The sequence below is a fragment of the Salvelinus sp. IW2-2015 genome, linkage group LG19 (assembly GCF_002910315.2).
Source record: "Salvelinus sp. IW2-2015 linkage group LG19, ASM291031v2, whole genome shotgun sequence".
Taxonomy (NCBI): domain Eukaryota; kingdom Metazoa; phylum Chordata; class Actinopteri; order Salmoniformes; family Salmonidae; genus Salvelinus; species Salvelinus sp. IW2-2015.
The window spans coordinates 26,795,591-26,817,079 of NC_036859.1; the positions used below are offsets into that span (position 1 = coordinate 26,795,591).

General features: G+C 46.1%; 1 protein-coding gene across 2 annotated transcripts in view; it reads right to left on the minus strand.

Moving 5' to 3' along the window:
* Positions 1 to 21,489, minus strand: part of LOC111979670 (glypican-1-like) — a 175,131-nt gene that overhangs the window by 74,458 nt on the left and 79,184 nt on the right. For both annotated transcript variants that reach the window (XM_024010291.2, XM_024010292.2), the window contains one exon: positions 9,381 to 9,539. In XM_024010291.2, coding sequence (XP_023866059.1) covers positions 9,381 to 9,539 — 159 coding nt within the window. The remainder of the gene's footprint in view (positions 1 to 9,380; positions 9,540 to 21,489) is intronic.

Sequence of the window (21,489 nt, forward strand, 5' to 3'; positions counted from 1 at the left end):
GAACAGCCGAAGAACCCTTTTGGAAACCTTTTTTCTAAGAGTGTACATCATAACAGATTAAGATACAGTATGATATGATACTTTCTGGTTTCAGGTAGTATAAGCCCAACGCTGTATAATAATTATGTTATTAGACGAAAGCATACTGCTTTTATTCAGACAACTTTGAAAAAAACGTATTCTTAGGGACATTTACTCCCAGCCAACTCAGTTTGAAATGGCGTTACTTAAAGGTATACTGTGAGATTCTGAATGAAGTTAGTGGAAGTTAGCAATAATTTCGCAACCCAATGCTAACTGTTGTTAGCATAATGCCTGCTTACCAGTAGACTTTAAGTCATTGAGCTAACGCTGGTAGCATTGGCTCGCAAAACTTCCTTCATACTGCACGCACAAACATCAAAATGTTATCCACTTGTTCATCTGACTCTGGGTAAGTAGAATGACAATCTCTCCCTCTCTTTCTCTCAAACTATTATCTACTCTTCTGGTGTTTGCCATACTGTCTCTCTCTGACTCTCTCATTCTCTCACACACACTCTTTCATAATATGTTTTTCTCTCTCTTCTGTTTTTCCCTCTCTTCTAGCCATGGTAGCCAAAATAATGGGCATTTTTATACATGACCCTAAGCCTGATGGGATGCTAATTGCTTAATTAACTCAGGAACCACATCTGTGTGGAAGCACCTGCTTTCAATATACTTTGTATCTCTCATTTACTCAAATGTTTCCTTTATTTTGGCAGTTACCTGTATGTGTACCCTGGCCTGACTAATCGTTTCCTCTTGATTTGTGTTCATAGAGATAAATAGGGAGATGGACATGTGCTGTAAACACACAAATGACAGAATCTCGCATTATCCCTTTAACAGACCAGCTGGTTAATTAAAAAAATAAAAAGTCTAATTCAATGAATAAATAAGATTGTGTTGCTTGGTCATCTAGAACTGAGTGTGCCCGTCAGCCAGAGCTCTGTGTTCAAATCTAATTAAAGTCTATGAGGAGTATTTGCCTCGCAGACAAAAATAGGCTGACATACACAAGGCAATAGCCCACCGGCTAGTGATACTGGGGAGTGTGAGTGTGAGTGTGAGTGTGAGTGTGAGTGTGAGTGTGAGTGTGTGTGTGTGTGTGAAGTGCTTCTGTTCAGAGTGCCAGGTTCACATGCATGCGCACTCTCTCTCTGTCACACACGCACACACACACACACACACACACACACACACACACACACACACACACACACACCACACACACACACACACACACACACACACACACACACACACACACGGTGCCGTCTAGATGTCACACACTGGTTGAATCAACGTTGTTTCCACGTAATTTTGAAGTTAAACCAATGTGGAATAGATGTTGAATTGACGTCTGTGCCCAGTGGGCAGGCATGACACCATTAGCCCTTCCACCACCTGCCAGGATAATGGCACCTTCTGTCTGGCACACCTGCCAGCCATCCAACACTTCTACCTCAGGTGTCATTACTTAACATTCTCTTTGACCTCTACCCTTCCACCTCTCTCTCTCTCTCGCTCTCTCTCCCTTTCTCTTTCTCGTTCTTTCTCTCTATTTCCCTTTCCCTCGCTCTCTCTTTCTCTCTCTCTCCCTCTCTCTCTCTCTCTATTTCTCTTTCTCTCCCTCGTTCTCTTATCCCTGTCGCTCTCTCCTCTCAAACTCTTATCTATTCTTCCGGTGTTTGTCATATAGCCTTCACTGTCACAGTCACTGTCACTCTGACTCAGTCTCATTTTCTCACACACACTCTTTCATAATCTATTTCTCTCTTTCTTTCTCTCTCCTTGTCTTCCTATCTTTCCTCCCATAGCTCCACCTCTTTCAGTGGGCAGTGGAAGCTGACCCCTACCGTCCTTTCCTTCCCACTGTTAGCAGCTGGCAGCTGGTAGTGCCGACTCCTCAGTCCACACACACACTCCTTTGTCTCCACGTCTCCACAATCTTTTTTTCCCCATCAGACTAGGCAGAAAATATGCTTTATCCAGTAGAAAATATGAGGAGTCATGGAGGGTTGTAAAGGGAAAATATGATAAACCCCTCATTTATGAAGATTTAGAGGTTTGGCTAAGCTCAGGCTTCAGTGCAGATCTATTCAATAGATATCTATGTCCTGACCTGACGAATCCTATGTCTCTCGATTTGTGTTTGGATGTGTGCTGTAAACACACACGTAAGCTCTTAACATGTTTATTTTCAAATGATGTCCTTGGCCAGGTGCTTATTGGTTGTTAAACACACAGAGACACACACWCACACACAATATTTGACATGTACAGTTCTCCTAAACTTAGTGAGTTAATACTCTTAGCCCACTCTTAACTGTGAGTTACAGCTTCCACGGTCCCTGGGTCTATAAAGGCCTGCCTGCCTTTCCCGGTTGGGACAGTAACACCCTACACTTAGTCATATGGTACAGGCCCACACCCAGCTAAACACACCCAGATGTAGATGGGAGAGACTCCAGCTGAGGGGACTAGTAGGGCACAAGTCACATAGACACTGACTAGTACACTTGAACACTTACGCACTTGTACAGTTCTCCATCAACACTCCTGCAACTTAAAAGGATACTGCAAGATCCCCCAGAGTCAGTTGAACTCGTGGAGATCATTTGTATGTCCACGACTTCAACTGACTCATGGGTAAGTAGAACAACGGCACAACTGCAGAATATCGCAGTATCCCTTTAAATAACCATCACCACAGCAAGCAAGTGATAAACTCTACTACAAGCTATACAAAACGCCCACAAGTGAAAATCCCTGAAACCCACAAAATGTATGCATTTCACAATACATTCAACAACATGACTATGACCATAGGAGTTCTGGGAACAGGATAATTCATACCCTTTGCACATCCAAATACATCGTTAGTTGTAATTGGAAGGCACAGCTACCAAACTGTCCATTCCAATARACAGTCCAATAATGGGAGGGTACAGCTGGACAAGTCTGGACATGTCCATCCACACAGTCGAATATGTCCACAGTGGTAACTATGGTGAGCTGGGATACTGTGTTTAACGTGGCGTATCACCCTTCAATTAACAGCCCTCCATCGCTCCACTTCTCCCGTCTTAAGAGCAGATGCTCATTAACAGATGGTTTACATCTGACCGTCTCACACTTCTCCCTCCCTCCCCCTCTCTCTCATCCCTCTGTCTCTTACCCTGCTGTCTCCATCTGATGCTCAGTGATGTGAGGTGAAGGAAGGTAGGAGGAGATAGGGGTGACTGATCAATGTTCAGGATCAGGTGGGGTTAAACACTTTACAGAATGGGAGAAGTATGGTGGTTAGGAATGAAGGAAGGAGAGAGGAGAAAGTTGAGGTGAGGGAGGTTGAGGATGTCTAGGAATGATGCATTGGAATGTTGAAAATAGTGACACGCACACAAAAAGCACTTTGGCAGAGAAACGGAGAGGACACAGATAGTGAGAGAAGGCATGACTGGAGGTCACAAGAGAGAATGGACAGGGCTGTACACAGAGAATGGACAGGGCTGTACACAGAGAATGGACAGGGCTGTACACAGAGAATGGACAGGGCTGTACACAGAGAATGGACAGGGCTGTACACAGGGGGGTTCCAGGCATGCTAACAAACATGAACTTTGAAAGAACACAACAAAAAAACTATCAATTCAAAGAAAACAACGTTCATTTGACACGCAGACCACAACAAACAACCAAATTCTGACATCCATCATTCATCTGGTGTATAGACGTGTGTGTGTGTGTGTGTGTGTGTGGTTGTGTGTGTGTGTGTGTGTGTGCTGTGTGTGTGGTGTGGGTGTGGTGTGTGTGTCGTTGTGTGTTGTGTGTGTGTGTGTGTGGGTGTGTGTGTGTGTGTGTGTGTGGTGTGTGTGTGTGTGTTGTGTGTGTGTGTGGTGTTGGCGGCGGGCGGTGTGGCGTAGTGTGCTGTGTTTTAGTGCTACCATCAACATTTGAATTCTAATACTTTATATGGTGGATTCAATGTAAAAGTGATTTTTACATGATGATGCACTCACACCGATTCATTTCACTCTTTTGTCGTTGTCATGGGAATTCTGAATCTGTACAATTCAAAGTCAACCAAAGCAAAAGTTGGTAGAATGTTTTGAATTTAAGAATGTTTGGGGTTGATAAGGCCAACATTGAATTAAAACCCATTCTTGTTTCAATTAGATTCATAATGATACACTTACATTTGAAATATGATGACATCATAATTCGAAAATTGGCAACTTAGTAGAATCTCAGAGGCTTACAAATTGATAACCGTTGATATGTGGACACCTTTAACAGATAGTGCATCTACCTTAGGAGTTAACAATATTGATCTTGAAACTTAGTTTTTAGTTGGAACAAGCTCAACATCTAGTTGTGTGACTTGCTTCTGCTATCCAAAGATTGTACATTTTTCAACAATGAGCTTCTTCAAGCATTTCACCAGTCTCTACCATGGATGGCACAGCCACATCAGTAGTTCCTGTCGTCATCAATGGTAAAGAATCAAAAAGTGAATTGCTTAATTTGTGTTAGTTCTCAAGAATCCATGTTTAGAATGCATTTAGGTACATCTACAGTAGAACTGGGTTTATGTGTGACTTTAGGTAGGTCCTCCCGAGTTCCTCAGATATCTTGCTACCCAACACAGCACCTGCCGAGCAGGAGAAACAGGGTCTGTTCACCACAAGCACATGGATGCGCAAGATGGAGTTTTACAGGAAAGTGAAGGGAGTTTACAAGCAGCATGTGAGCTCAGGGACCAGGGGTTTTTTCTGATGAAGAGATGAAGAAACTGGAATCCATTCGCAGGGGTGTGTGGAGTTGGCTGCAGAGATGGACTTCCTGGAAATCTTCTGATGTTTTAGTAGAAGTAGTATTTAAGATAAAAAATAATTTAAAATATAATATTTTACCTTTATTTACCTAGGCAAGTCAGTTAAGAACAAATTCTTATTTACAATGACGGCTACCCTTGTTCAGCGGGTAGAATGACAGATTTTTACTTGTCAGGTAATGGAAAATATATATTATGGAAAATATATTTCACAGCGGTAACAATGATTCTATACACAATGACTGCTTGTTTCTGACATAACTGAAATTAGGTGAAATATTAGAATTTTAGCAACCAGGAAATAGTGCGCGATTTCTGCATAGTGCATCTTAATGTTAACAATTGTGATGCATCATTTTTGAGTGTGTGGCCTGTGTGTGTGCACACTTGCCTGTGTTTCCATGGATGCAATCATGTTTGGGCGTGTGTGTGAGTGTGCATCATTGCTTGGTGTGTGTGTCTGTTTGAAGCACATCGTTAGTGTGTTTACATACTGAGTGAGTGTGGCTTGACGGAGCGTTTTCTGTGTGCTCTGCTGTTAATCACCACTGTGTGACTGTGAATGAGCTGTGCCTTCCAGATACTTCTAAAGCACATAACACACAGAGAAAGTGTTTGTGTGTCTTGGATGGGCCGTGTGTTGTGTGTTTCAGTGTGTGTGTGTGTGTGTGTGTGTGGCATGTGTTGGGTGTGTTTCAGTGTGTTGTTGTGTGTGTGTGTGTGTGTGTGTGGTGGTGTGTGTGTGTGTGTGTTGTGTGTGTGTTGTGTGTGTGTGTGTGTGTGTGTGTGTGGTGTGTGTGTGTTGTGTGTGTGTGTGTGTGTGTGTGTGGTGGTGTGTGTGGTGTGGTGTTTGTATGTTTTGGACAGGTTGTCTGTGAAATGAGCCCAATGCTGCCCTGGCATTGCTTCAACGCTCTGGGCAGAGTGGGCCGAGAGAGAATGAGAGAGAGAGAATGATAGCAGACTGTACAGTAAACAGACGTCACTCAGCCTCTAATCAGTATGAGGCCAGAAAGGTCAGGCTGACAAACAGATCACAGATCCAGATGACATCTCAATCCCAATCAGCCAGGGGAACTAGTAGAGCACAGAGACAGATGCTTAGTCACCCCATATCGACTGGAACAGACTGTAGTGTATCAGTAAACGTAAATAATTATCAATGTTCCGATCACTGCACATTCTAATCACTTCAATCTGGGATCTGTCTTACCCCTATGTCCTGAGTCACAGAACAGCTTAACTTTCACCCTCACTAAAAATAAATACACAACTGTACATTAAACATACAGTAATAATGAATGTATACAACATGGTATGATATCAATGCATTTAATATTCAAATGGCATGATATCATACATTGGTATGTATACTGTACATGCTACACAAATAGACCCCCACTTCTCAAACATAAATTGTGAGTGGTTATGACTTTAAGTACAGTATATTGATACTGCTCTCGCGCTCTCTGTACGGTGTGTAATTTAGGGAGCTTAAGGTCTGGTAACCTCTATACTCTACACTATATGTGTGTGAGATTCCTCATCAATCAAGAAGGATTAAAGCAATATTATCTTCTCACACACACTCTGAAGCTGTGGTGAACTCTGGAGAGTGTGTGTGTACACTTGTGATCCTTCACGTCGTGGAGACATGGATTTCCCTCCAAAGGACACAAGCAGATTATGACATACTCTGGGACCTGAGACTGATGGTTGAGAGAGACTTGAGTAGGTAGAGGAGAGGAAAAGCAAGGGATGATGTGTCTAGTGTGTTGTGTACGGAGAGATGGTTGGAACGGAGAGATAGAGGGAGTGGAGTTGGAGACAGCCCAGCTGTTCTGTCTGGACTACTTACAGCATGCGCAACGAAAAACACTCTCCCTGAAATAAAGTGACTTCTGACACTATGGTTCCGCAGTAAATAGCTCACAGTGATAAACTCATTGTATTTGTATACAGACACGTACACAGACGTACAGGCACATGAATGCAAGCTAATACACACACACTCTCACACACATACGTGCATACACATGCACACATATATATGATTTCAAGACCCCTGGCAATCCTCTCTCTTTCTCTCTATACTATCACACAATCACATTCCACACACACACACACACACACACACACCACAGCACACACCAACACACACACACACACACAACACATTCACACACACACACACACACACACACACACACCACCACACACATCCAAGACACACACACACACACACACACGCAGCACAACACACAACACGACACACACCACACACACAACACACACAGAGAGACCTTACGACCTCTTCTTGGTTAACCAACACGCACTGATCAGAGCAGAGTTTACACAGGACTGTTAGACATAAGGATATGAGGAGGGAGGGAAAGAGACGAGGGTTTCCTCTTCTCTCAATCTCTGTCTGTCTGTCCTCGCTCTGTATCCCTGCCCCTCCTCCTCCCTTTGTACCCTGCCTGCCTCCTCCCTCTGTCTCCCTGCCTGCCTCCCTCCCTCCTCTGTCTCCTGCCCTCCCTCCCTCCCTCCCTCCCTCTCCCTATCTCCCTCCCTCTGTCTCCCTGCCTGCCTCCCTGCCTGCCTCCCTCTCTCTGCTCTCCTGCCTGCCTCCCTCCCTCTGTCTCCTGCCTGCCTTCCCTCCCTCCTCTCGTCTCCCTGCTGCCTCCTCCCTCCCTCCTTATCTCCCTCCCTCTTCTCCCTGCTGCCTCCCTGCTGCTCTCCTCCCTCTGTCTCCCTGCCGAGCCTTCCCTCCTCTGTATCCCCTGCCTGGCCTCCCTCCCTCCCCTCTGTTCTCCCTGCTGCCTCCTCCATTCCTCCCTCTGTCTCCCTGCCTGCCCCTTCCTTTGCCTCCCTCTGTCTCCTGCTTCCTGCCTGCTCCCTCCATTCCTCCCCCTGCTCCTGCCTGCCTCCCTCCATCCTCCCTCTGTCTCCCTGCCTGCCTCCTCCCATTCTTCCCTCTGTCTCCCTGCCTGCCTCCCTCCCATTCCTCCCTCTGGTCTCCCTGCCTGCCTCCCTCCTTTGCTCCCTCTGTCTTCCCTGCCTGCCCTGCCTGCCTCCCTCCATTCCTCCTCTGTCTCCCTGCCTGCCTCCCTCCTTTGCTCACTCTGTCGTCCCTGCTGCCCTGCCTGCCTGCCCCCTCCATTCCCCCTCTGTCTCTCTGCCTGCCTTCCCCCCTCCATTTCCTCCCTCTGTCCCCCTGCCTGCCTCCCTCTGGTCTCCCTGCCTGCCTCCTCCATTCCTCCCTCTGTCTCCCCTGCCCTGCTCCCTCCATTCTCCCTCTGTTCTCCCTGCCCTGCCTCCCTCCCTCTGTCTCCCTGCCTGCCTCCCTGCCTGCCTCCTCCCTCTGTCTCCCCTGCTGCCTTCCCTCCCTCTGTATCCCTGCCTCTCCCTCCCTCCCTCTGTCTCCCTGTCTGCCTCCCTCCATTCCTCCCTCGTTCCCTGCCTGCCTCCCTCCTTTGCTCCCTCTGTCCCCTCGCCTCCCTGCCTCCCTCCATTCCTCCCTCTGTCTCCCTGCCTGCCTCCTCCATTCCCTCCTCTGTCTCCCTGCCTGCCTCCCTCCATTCTTCCCTCTGTCTCCCTGCCTGCCTCCTCCATTCCTCCCTCTGTCTCCCTGCCTGCCTCCCTCCATTCCTCCCTCTGTCTCTCTGCCTGCCTTCCCCCCTCCAATTCCTCCCTCTGTCTCCCTGCCTGCCTCCCTCTGTCTTCCTGCCTGCTCCCTCATTCCTCCCTCTGTCTCCCTGCCTGCCTCCCTCCTCCATTCCTCCCTCTGTCTCCCTGCCTGCCTCCTCCATTCCTCCTCTGTCTCCCTGCCTCCTCCCTCCATTCTCCTCTGTCTCTCTGCCTGCCCTCCCTCCATTCTTCCCTCTGTCTCCCTGCCTGCCCCTCCATTCTCCCTCTGTCTCCCTGCCTGCCTCCCTCCATTCTTCTCTCTGTTCCCCTGCCTGCCTCCCTCATTCCTCTCCTGTCTCCTGCCTGCCTCCCTCCATTCCTCCCTCTGTCTCCCTGCCTGCCTCCCTCCATTCCTCCCTCTGTCTCCCTGCCTGCCTCCCTCCATTCCTCCCTCTGTCTCCCTGCCCCTGCCTCCCTCCATTCCTCCCTCTGTCTCCCTGCCTGCCTCCCTCCATTCCTCCCTCTGTCTCCCTGCCTGCCTCCCTCCAGTCCTCCCTCTGTCTCTCTGCTGCCTTCCTCCCTCCAGTCCCCCTCTGTCTCTCTGCCTGCCTTCCCCCCTCCATTCCTTCCCTTGTCTCCCTGCCTGCCTCCCTCCATTCTTCCCTCTGTCTCCCTGCCTGCCTCCCTCTGTCTCTCTGCCTGCCTTCCTCCCTCCATTCCTCCCTGTGTCCTGCAGTACTCACCATCAAAGACCTTGTACTGTCCATTGAGGGAGGCTTGCGGGGCTCATCCAGCCTCTATGATCAGACCTTCCATCTCTCTCGGTCTCCCCTCTCTTCCTTCCCGCTCCATCCCTCCCCCTCCCTCCCTTCCTCAATCCCCCACTCACCATCGAAGACCTTGTACTGTCCATTGAGGGAGGCTTGCAGGGCCCGTCCAGCGTCTCTGATCAGGCCCTCCATCTCTGTGCGACTCAGATTGGATAGGCTGTCCTCCATGACACTGGTGCAACACGTGTAGCCCTGGGGACAGATCCTCAGGTGCTCTCCTAGAGGAGGGAGAGACAGGAGAGAGTAGTTTAGGAAAAACCTTAACTATAGCCTTGAAATGAATGCATCGTTCTTTATCTGAACTAGTTATGGACGTAGATGACGTATTATTAACTGGGTGGTTCGAGCCCTGAATACTGATTACCTGACAGCCGTGGTATATTAGACCGTATACCACAGGTATGACAAAACATATATTTTTACTGCTCTAATTAAGATGCTAACCAGTTTATAATAGCAATAAGGCACCTCGGGGGTTTGAAGTATATGGCCAATATACGATGGCTAAGGACTATATCCAGGCACTCAACGTTGCGTCTTGCATAAAAACAGCCGTTAGCCGTGGTTTATTGGCCATATACCACACCCCCTCGGGCCTTGTTGCTTAATTATACACCTTGTTGCTATTTGGCATTAGGCAATAAACCTTCTGCAAACATTCACACATAGGCCTCACACAGTGTGGAGATGGGGAACAGTAATCAGCCAATTAGAAATCAGGTGAATATTTTAACGATTCAACCGAATAGATTCTGAAGAGATCCTTTACGGCATTCCGAACATCTTCATGTCTACCCACACACACAATAAGCGTACAGTCAGATGGAGCATGCATACGTCCTTACACTGTTTAATTACATTCCCCTTTTTAAGAGGCAGTATTAAGCTTCTGACACACACACACACACTATCTCTCTCGCTCTCGCACACACATACTTTGATGGCTGCTCTATCCTTGCCACGGTGAGATGGAGAGCGTGGGCTGTAACTAACAAAGAAAAACATTTGTATTCAGATCATATTGCTGCGTACTCTCTAGGGGAGAGAGAGGTCTGACTGCAGACTGACAAACTCTTAAATTACTGGACATCTTATTCAATGTCCTTTCAAAAGGGAATGTTCTAGAACTCAGAGTGTAGAAAGAACGCTATACGCACGCACGCACGCACGCACGCACGCACGCACGCACGCACGCACGCACGCACGCACGCACGCACGCACGCACGCACACACACACACACACACACACACACACACACACACCACACAACACACACACACACACACACACACACACACACACACACACACACACACACACACACACACACACACACACACACACAGTGACAGTGCATGATTGTACTGCTCCGGGACTAGGATAGAGACTGCTTGTCGATTGCGTACCAACTGGCTGCACAGTGATCAATGATAGTCTATTACACAATGTTACACAGTGAATAGGATGTAGTGCACATTTAATGCACATGGTGTGTCTTCAGAAGGGTGTGTATGTTTACCCACTGAGGGGAATGTGGAGGAGAATAAAAGCCCAACACTTTTACTGATCAAAGATATTAATCTGCTGTGCTGGACCTCAACTGTTAAAGCCAAACATTTTGCCCTCATTTAACTGTAGCCTGCCATTAATCGATATGTGTGTGTGTGGGTGTTTGTACATTTGTGTCTGTGTGTGGTGTGCACTGCATCGATCTATGTGTGGGGTCCGTGAGTTTGACTTGTGTGTCCATGTGAGTGAATGTGTTGGCAATATATGTTATTGAGTATCTTTGGTGTGTGTGTGTGTGTTTGTTACCACAGTGTGTGTGTAAGTAGTGCTGAAGTGACTCATCAGTCTTTGTCAGTGTGTCTACTAGCCAGGATTGTCAATTTGAGAGAGAGGTGAACAGGTCAATGTGGACAGTACAGGACATTGAGCAGCCCTCATCTTACCATGTCACTGCAATTACATCAAGAGCACAACAGACTCATACACTCATCTCTCTGACGCATGAGTGTGTAAGGGAAGGTTGTGTGCGTGGTGGTTGGTGGTGGTGGTGGGGGGGGGGGGGGGGGGGGGTGCTTGGCTGGCTGCAATCTGTCAGCCTCTGGACAGTTTTCTAAATAACTGCCTGGCCAGCCATCTCTTCCAGCTCAGTGTGCCTGCTGCTTGCTGTATGAAAGACATCTGAGCTAAGTAAGTTGGAACACAAATACACACACACGTACACTGGGTCTGATAAGCAGAGACTGCTTGTCGATTGAGAACACCTGGCTGCACACTGATCAATGATAGTCTATTACACAATGTCACACAGTGAGTATGACTTAGTGAACACACAGAGTGTTAGTTATAGTGATTTTCTTTCAGGCGTCCAATAGTGTCCATTTAGAATCACATGGTGTGTCTTCAGAAGGTGTGTATGTTTACCCACTGAGGGAATGTGGAGGAGAATAAAAGCCAACACTTTTACTGATCAAAGATATTAACTGCTGTGCTGGACCTCAACTGTTAAAGCCAACAACATTTGCCCTCATTTAACTGTAGCCTGCCATTAATCGATATGTGTGTGGTGTGGGTGTTTGTACAGTTGTGTCTGTGTGTGCACTGCATCAATCAATGTGGTGTGTGTGTTGTGTGTTGTGTGTGTGTGTGTGTGTGTGGTGTGTGTGTTGTGTGTGTTGTGTGTGTGGTTGTGTGTGTGTGTGTGTGTGTGTGGTGTGTGTTGTGTGTGTGTGTGTGTGTGTGTGGTTGTGTGTGTGTGTGGTGTGTGTGTGTGTGCGTGTGCCGTGTGTGCGCGGCTGTGCGCGTGCATGCGTGCTATGCTGTGTGTGTGTGTCATTTGTACGTGCCTGTGCGTGTGTGTGTGAGCCAGCCAAAACACTTTCAATCAGACGATAGAGCAGATTGAGGGAGCAGCGTTCTTTAACGGTCCTCTCCGTCCCCTCCTCGCCAGTCATCACTCACACCCCATTTCCTTCACAGAGAACACTGGCAATCACAACCGTCTTCTGACTGAAGAACACATAATATTACTCTAGTGGAAACACCTTTCAGATGGTATTGAGAGGTATCGATAGTCTACTCTCTTGTAATATTATCCTATGGACATTATTACCTTTCAGAGCACATTGAGAGTTGGAGGTATTGGTAGAGCTCTCTGTTAGTGGGTAGGTCATGTTATTTTTGAGGCTGCGGTATTAGTCTTTCAGAAAGCACAGGGGAAATTAGGAAATGAGAAAAGGGCATATGGTATGACTCTATAAAGGAGAGTTCCAAAGGAACTGACTTTCCTTCTTAATTATTTATACGTTTGGAGGAATAATCACAAAGATGTTGTGCCACATGTGTACATTATTTATGTTTCGAGGAACAACAACAACAAAACACACACACACACTGCTGAGAGGCTGCAGCTCCAGCCAGGTCACCCATGAAACAAATCAGTATTCTACGTCCGTGCATGTCTGAGGATGTCGGGAGATGACGTGGAAACTGGCCACCAGGGGCAACAGTGAGCCCTGTTACCAAGTTCGGCATGGTGGCAGCACTTTTACTTCATGTGTTTGTTTAAAATGTCACTGGAAATAATTGCATCTGCAATCTAAATGAAAGAATAGTACATTTTCAGCAACTTCTCAGTCATGCAAACACTTTTGATGGCACCCAGCCCTTCGGGTTTGGAAGAAATGTTATATACCAAACTTTCATAGCACCTTGGCACAAACCAAAACGGTCATCGAAAGCCAGTCTGAAATCGCTAATTAATGGTGGAGATCTTATAATAACTCTATGCCTTCTCTTATCGGGTGGTATCCATCAATGCCCTGGACCTCAGTTTATCACAAACACCATTAAACGGCCTATGCACCCATGCTCCTCTTGGGAATGTTTGATAAAGAGTAACAGCAAAGTAACAGCTTTGGAATGTTTGGAATGCGCGCAGTGGATTCATCTAAAATGCAGCGATCCTAGCTTTGGGCACGGGGTCAATGAAGCTTACCGTTGCTGTCGGTGTGCTGTACCCACGGGGTGTATGAGCGCTGAAGGTGGAGTGGGACCAGAGGTCTCACTGAGGGTGGAGAGTGCACCGGAGGAGGGGGGGTCCACAGCGGAGGCAACCAGAGGCGAATGACGGGGGACATGGTGGTGAGGACGATGGAGTGGCACCTGGGGAGGGGTGCTCCATGGCGACAGAGAGGCCACCGGAGGCAGGGCAGTGGGGAGATGGCAGCGCAGTGGGAGGCGAGTTACAAGTGGATCGGGAATTCAATGAGGCCTTTGGGAAGAAGGGCTTACATTTTGTGCACTTAAACGTCCGAAGCCTACTACCGGAGATCGATGAGATACGCCTGTTGGTTTGCAAATCAGAGGTGGGTGTCTTATGATTTACTGAGACATGGTTGGATTCATCTGTTTGTGACTGTTCATCTGTTTGTAATTACTCTGTTGTCAGGAAGGATCGGAATGGTGGGGGAATATGTGCGTTTGTAAGATCAGACATTACTTTTAATGTCAGATCAGACTTAAGCTCTGATTTGGAGATTCTCTGGCTGGATATCTGCCTTTCCAAAACCAAGCCGATTTTGTTGGGGGGGTGTTACAGGTCGCCCAAGCAGAATGCATTCTATGAAGGTCTTGAAATTGTGTTGTCTAACTGTAATGATTCCCTGTTGAAGGAAATCATTTTGTTAGGGGATTTCAATACTGATGTCTGCAAAAAAGAATAGCCCAACCCACAATGTATTTATGCACTTTTGTAGATCACTTGCTCTGACCCAAATGATAAAAGATCCCACCAGGATATGTGAAACAGTGCAAAGTACGATTGACTAAATATTGGTGTCTGATAAATCTAAAATATCGCAGAGTGGAGTAATAGTATATGGAATCAGTGATCATTTTATTACATTTTGCACAAGGAGGATTTTTTAAGATAAATTTAAGTGTCACAAAAAAGAATCAGAGGACTCAAAAAATACTGTGATGAAAAGTTTAGGGAGGAAGTGGATAAAATTGACTGGTCACCTGTGCTGGATAGTGTAGGGGTAGACAGTGCCTAGGAAGTCTTTAAATGTAGATTCCTTGATGTGGTGAATGTGCTGGCTCCCATTATACGGGTCAGGGTAAAGCAGAGATCTAGCCCTTGGTTTAATCATGAGATTTTAGAATCTATCCAAGCAAGCAATAAGGCCTTTAAAAAATTTAAGAACTCTCAAGAGCAGCATGATTTTGTCCTATATAAACGTCACAGAAATGAAGCACAGAGCAGGATGGATGAAGCTAAGAGGGGTTACTTTGCTGAGAAAATAATTGAGAACAAAAATGACCCTAAAAATCTTTGGAAATAATTTAAGGAACTAGGCTGTAGTAGTACTACCAAAAACAAACTAAACAGTATTGGACTGAACATCAGGGGGGAGATGGTATATGAAAAGGCAGAGGTTGCCAATGAATTCAACTCTTTTTTAACTGCTGTTGCCAGCATGCTGGTTAGCAAGCTGCCCACCAGTTCTGGTTTGTATGGAAGCAACCAAGTCAAGAAGTATTATGTAGAGTTAGGGGTTCAGCCAAACTCTTTTTCTTTTGCAAAGGTAGCAACAGCCAAAATAGTCAGTATGCTGGCAGAGCTTAAATGCTCCAAATCCACAGGCCTGGATAATRTTCCTGCAAGGTTTCTAATAGATTCTGCTGAGCAAATTGGCCCTTGTATTACGCATATCGTTAATCTCTCTCTTGAACAAGGTACCTTTCCCATGGACATGAAACAAGATAAAGTTATACCTCTGTATAAGAAGGGGATAAAGTCTGACCCTGGGAATAATAGGCCTGTATCTATCCTCTGTGTAACATCAAAGATCCTGGAGAGAGTTGTACATGTACAATGTATGAATATGTTAACAAACAAGGTCTAATACATGATTTTAAGTCGGGTTTTAGAAAAACATACTCCACTGATTCATGTCTACTTTACTTGACTGACTTCATCAGGAACGAGATTGATGAGGGAAATCTGTGTGGAATGGTACTGCTTGACCTACAGAAGGCCTTTGATACAGTTAACCACTGTCTCCTAATCTCCAAACTCGAGGCACTGGGGTTAAGCAGTATCCCTCTAGGCTGGGTAAAGTCCTATTTATCAGGAAGGGAGCAAGTAGTAGAGTTTAATGGTTCACTGTCTCAGGCAAAACCAATGAGTTGTGGTGTTCCGCAGGGGAGCGTGCTTGGGCCTCTGCTGTTTTTATTGTATATTAACGATATGAAAGATGCTTGTTCTTGCCGTCTTTTTCTTTATGCGGATGACTCTATACTTCTGGTGTCTCACAAAAGTAAAACTATGTTGGAAAGCATACTTAGCACAGAGCTTACTAACATTAGAAAATGGCTTGGAGATAATAAGCTATCTCTGCACTTAGGGAAAACTGGGGCAATTATTTTTGGATCCAGACGTAAATTGAGTAGGCCCTCTGAAATCAGTGTGGAATTAGGGGGGAGGTGCTGACTACTAAAACCTCTGTTAGCTACTTGGGATGTATCCTTGATGGAAGCTTGGGAGGTGTGAGCATGGCCAATATAGTGCTAGGGAAGGTTAATGACAGGACTACGTTTTTGGCTAAAAAGTCCAAGCTGCTTGATAAGGACTCCATGAAAGTGCTAGCTACTGCCCTCATTCAATGCCATTTTGACTACGCTAGAACTTCCTGGTTTGGGGGCTTATCTAAACTTATGAAGGGGAAGCTCCAGATAGCCTAAATAAGCTGATCAGGGTAGTATTGAAGGTGAGTCCACGTACTCACGTACTGCCTGTTGAGGCTAGGGTGTCCCAGATTAGACTAGGTTTGGTTTACAGGAGTATTTATGGTCCTGCTCCCAGATATCTAAGTGATTACTTTCCCCGTGTTAGGGATGCACACAATCACAGCACCAGATCAGGTGTAGCTGATGTGTGCTTATACAGGTTCAGGAGTAATGCTGGGAAAGGTACTTTCTTGTATACTGGAGCCTCAGAATGGAATGAGTTGCCTCTGCCCATAAAAACAATGTCCTCTCTGGATAGCTTTAAAAATAAAGTAAAAATATGTTTGATGTCTTCTGTGCCCCTATGATGCAACTGGAATGACGAGATAGATGTTATTCTTCTCTGTTTTTGTTTTATTATTTCACTGTGTTGGATCTTGTCTAGCCATCCTGTCTCAAGAGGACCACAATGGAAATAAGTCCCAGACTTTAGTGTGTGTTATCCTCCATGATTTTACTCATGTGCATGTATGGCTTTTTCAAGTTTTGCGTGTGATTGATTTTTTTAAATGGTCAAATTAATAAACTAAACTAAAAGCCCAACTCACACCCCAGCAGAGCAGTCTACAATGTCCTTATGTCTCTCCCTTAACCCCCTATGAGAGGACGTGTTCCTGTGTTCCCCCTAGTCACTTCCTCCTTCGACACTGACAGAGCCTCTCAACAGGGAGCAATTCTCAGACCATTAATTTATCACAGGCCACCAGGAGGAAGACTCCTATTAAAAGCCAATAGGGGGAAGTTAAATAATGTTGCGCACACTCAGATAAACCCTGGCTAGAAACAGACAGACAGGGCTTTTAAAGAAAGGGGGGATGTGGGGAGAAATAAAAGACAGGAAGAAAAGAGAGATTTAAAAGGGTTCATTGCCGGATTCTCTCAATTATCGGTCTGGGCCGTTGTGACAGAGGTTAACACAAGAGTCAGGGGGGAAAAGAGAGGGAGGGACAGAAGAGAAGGGGATAGAGAGAAAAGAGAGGGGGCAGTGCCCAAGAGAACTGCACAATGAAGTAATGACCAGTTGATATTTGAAAGGACCACCTAAGACGGCCAGTCAAGTAGGCTGTCTAAAAACTATTTTAACAGTAATTGTAAATATAGTGCTACAATATTTAACCAATTATGCGAATTGCCTACATTATTGTAACCTCCAGACACTGAATAGCTGGAGACTATTGCCCATACATTTGAAAATGGATCTCTCTTATCGACAAACATTTAAAAGAATCTGTCTACCTTTTCACAAAGAATCTACAAATAACAGGAAAAGCAATCTGTCGGATTTGTCCTTCAGTGTGCCATATCTCTGATGCCCCATCATGACAAATTACTCTGAGATTTACAAAATAACAACATGTTGCCATAGAAACGGGCTGTCACAAATACTGATTACTGGAGAAAAGCTTTGGCCTCGTTGAAGGACAGCTGAATCAGTTCTCTGAGCTCTCTGAACTGTACCAACAAATAGGATTGCACAATTCTGGCAACATTCCCAAAAAATCCCCGGTTTTCCAGAAATGGAAGATTGGAATATTGGTTGGAAGAATGTTTGGAAGATTATTTGAATGTTAAGGGAAAAGAAGGCCATTTGTGAATCCTCCAAACAAGATTTTTGGAAAATCTGGGAATTCTGGGAAAGTTTTGCCCCCATACTCACAACTATAAAGGTCACAAATGCAATACAGGGTACAAATAACCCCATGGGAACACACTGCTCACTCTTAGTTGATCCGTCTTGACTAAGTCTCAAAACAGACGCATCATGATAAATCAGGGTTCATAAACTGAGTCACTGACATATATGGTTCTATAATGTGTTTGTACCTGTTTGGTATATGGTTAAGAAGGCATAATAGGGCATTAAAACAGGGTCAAGTAGTCCATGTCAACAAGGTTTCTGATGACGACTAAAATGTATACCACAGAAGTGTATGGACACACCTGTTGACATTGTGATCATATATTTCCTCATCTCTAACAAGTAACCCTCACTGATCACTGGTCTGATTGTCTCTGGTAATCTCAGATTGCTATTGCATCAATACCTTTCAGATTACAGTGGTGCGTGCGTGGGGGCACTGATGCCCTCATGGATATGAATCCTAATCCAGGGAGTTGTGCCAGTGTGTATATTCCACAGCTGGACAGATTGACGTCAGTGCTAAGGGAACTACCCAAATCACCAGGGAGGATGACGACGACGTCACTATTGTCCTACTGAGGATTAGAAAACAAACCAGGCGAAAACTAAAGCAGTGGTTACTAAACCTTTTGCATTTATTATCTCCAATAATCCTGGGATTTACCTAAAGACGGTCCAATAATCCTGTGGCTGTGACCCAGTGAATAGAAACACTAACCACAACCCAGTCCTTAGTCGCGGCCCAGGAGAGACTGGCTGTCACCCATAAGTGGATTCAGAGTTACAATTGTGGGATATCACCAGGATACAGTAGAGGTTATGGGACTTCCTCTTGATGTATTTATTTTGTTCTCGGTCTCTCAGTTGCTGAGGCCCGACTGGGAACAGACCCACCATCGAGCAACCCTAGCCACAACGCACACGCGCGCACCGACCTCGGAGGCGAGAGACGCAAACTCGAGGCGAAGAGATGGGCACAGGAGAAAACAGAGAGAGTGATACAGACACACAGAACTGACTATGTCCACAACTAAGGCCAAAAGGCCGATCCCAGTCGTAACTAAGTAAGGTCCCAACCACAGTGATGTTAACCATCACCTGGTAAATATTCAGCGTCAATATTACACAGCCTACAAGATATGATCATAAATATATAACTGAAAGGTGGAACTAAACTTGTTAGCCATAAGCAACTGAGGAGGCCATTCCATTTAAAGTCAATGGTGTGGTCTGTGTACTAACTTTATTATTTGAGGACCCTTGTTCACAGATAGACAAAGACAAGCAATTAGGCTCAAATTGCTATCAAGATCAGTCAATGAGGCACCGCTGTTTCGGACGAAAACATCCCAAGAATCGTTAATTACGGTAAACATTATTTGCGAGCACTTGGTAATTGTAATGCCCATATCAAATTATCGTTTTCGTCTGATGGGAATAAATGCATTAACTTATTGGTAGGCTGTCACTGTGTGTGTGCTCCGTTGTCCGCCATGTGTGGTTTGGGTTGTTTGTGATGTGGGTCCGCAGAGTGTCTGCCAGTCGATGAGTCGTTTGTTGTGTGTGCTTGTCTTCGAGAAGTATTGTGTTGGGGCTGCAGGAGCTCTAAAAATCTCACCGAGATAACAGGACACTCGTGAATATCACTTTGTCTTGCAGGGGGTAGATGGCAGAGCCTTGCAGCCGCTGAGTGGCATGGCAAGGTATTCAACTCCGGCTCCATATTGAGAGTTAGGCTGAGAGCGGTATAACGCGGGCTGACTATAAACTCCTGCTGCAGAGTGGACCACCTGGGCTGGCAAAAAAACCAAGATAGAGCAAGGAGGCTCAGAAAGAGCTGAAGGATAATGGGGTGGGTGTTATTATTCTCATAAGTATAGCCGCTGGGGGGAAAATGGACAGGGTGGCAATAGTGTAACTTAATCTAATAGAAATAGAACGACAAATTTGTAACAAAGAAAATTTAGCAAAACTCCGGAAGAGGGGTCGAGGAGGAGAACATTGTGGTTTGATATATTGCCCACAACGAAGGGTGGCATAGACTCTATTTGGTCTTAAAATTTCTAGGAGAGTATCTTAATGTGGTTATTACAAATGTTGGCTCTTATGATGAGAGAGGAGTAACGTTGCGCATCAGGGATTCATGTGGTACAAGAATCAAATACTGGGTAATTACGCGTTGTAGTGAGTATAAAAGTGAAATAAGTCGCAAAAAGCATGTCGTTCAAGGTTTATGTGTTTATTATGTGTTAGGAGGGGTACCCAATTTTCCCCTTGTGTTGGTACAGTGGTTTGATATGGGTAAGTATTGGGAGCACCGTGGCAGAGGCGGTTTTACTAGAGGGTATATGACAGGGATGCTGTTGCTGCGAGGAGAAGGTACATCTAAAACTATTCTTGGTGATACGAAAGCGATGTGGGACGAAAAATTTGGTGGGGAGTCTAGGTCAGGAGATTCCTCAAAGGGAATTAAGTCAGTAGGAGTACCACTGAATAGCAACTGGGTACATAGCAGTCCGTTTTGACATACTGATGGATGAAGTGAAGGTTTTACCTATAAAACCGATGTTAATAGGTGTGAGATAGGTGTGTGTGGCCGAAGGGTCTATGAGAATTGAGAGCGTCGTTCACAAGCCAGCAGACATTGGAGGGAGAAATAACGAGACGGAGATGTATCGTTCACTGCAAAAGCACTGTGGTGTTATACATCTCAATTGCACGTCACCAGACTACCTTCCTCGAGCCAGCCCCATGCTCGATGCACCTCCAGGCGCCGACCTCGCCTCGAATGACGACTCCCTCATCGCCTCTCCAGCTCATAAAAAGACCTGGTGCCACCCTGTAGCATCCACACAGCCAGGAAAGAACCACCGTCCACTCCTCCAATCACAGTCCTCATTCAGTCCCTCAGAGCGATCTGATGGTTGGATTGATTCATATCATTTCAGAATGGTTAGTCAAAGTGAAACAGCAAGAGCCCAACAAGTCTGGTGACAAGAATAAAAGCCTGTCATTTATTATCAAGATAGACCTCTCTGGACCACGAGCAACACCATCAGGGAACATCAACCCAACACCAGGGCCGTCGGGAATGTCCTGGGCCTCACTAGGGGCAACTCAGAGAAGGGGAGACGGCTCAATACATAAGCAGAGATGCCAGAGGCGCGAGAGGGAGGACAAGAGACCAAGGCCGAGAAAAGAGACAGCGAGAGAGACGACAGCAGAGAGAGAGACAGCAAGAAGAGCACGCAGGACAGCCCAAGAGAGAGAGAACACGCCAGAGCAGGAAATCTAGCGAGAGAGTAGAGCGACAGCCGCACGACGCCAGACACAGCGACCGACGGGAGAGAAACGACAAGCAAACAGAAGACTAGCAAGCCCCCGCACAGAGCAAAGAAGAGAGCGACAAGCCAACGAAGAGCGCAAGCATCCAAGAGCAGAGAGATAAGGAAGAGGTAAGGGGACATGGACAAAAGAGATGCAGACAGCAAGAGAGAGAGAACAGCCAAGCGCAGATGGAGCAATAGAGCCGGATAAGGGAAGCAAGAGAGAGAGATCATCTGAGGAGAGGGAGGAGGAAATAAAGATGTGAGTGGACTATGTCCCATTTCATGACCAGGCTGGATGGGATCAGACCACGGCGCCACAAGGGCATATTACGTGGCGGCCTGGGTGGGCCGTCGTCCGGCGGTCTGGTGTGTGTGAGAGAGAGAGAGGGGGGGGAGGG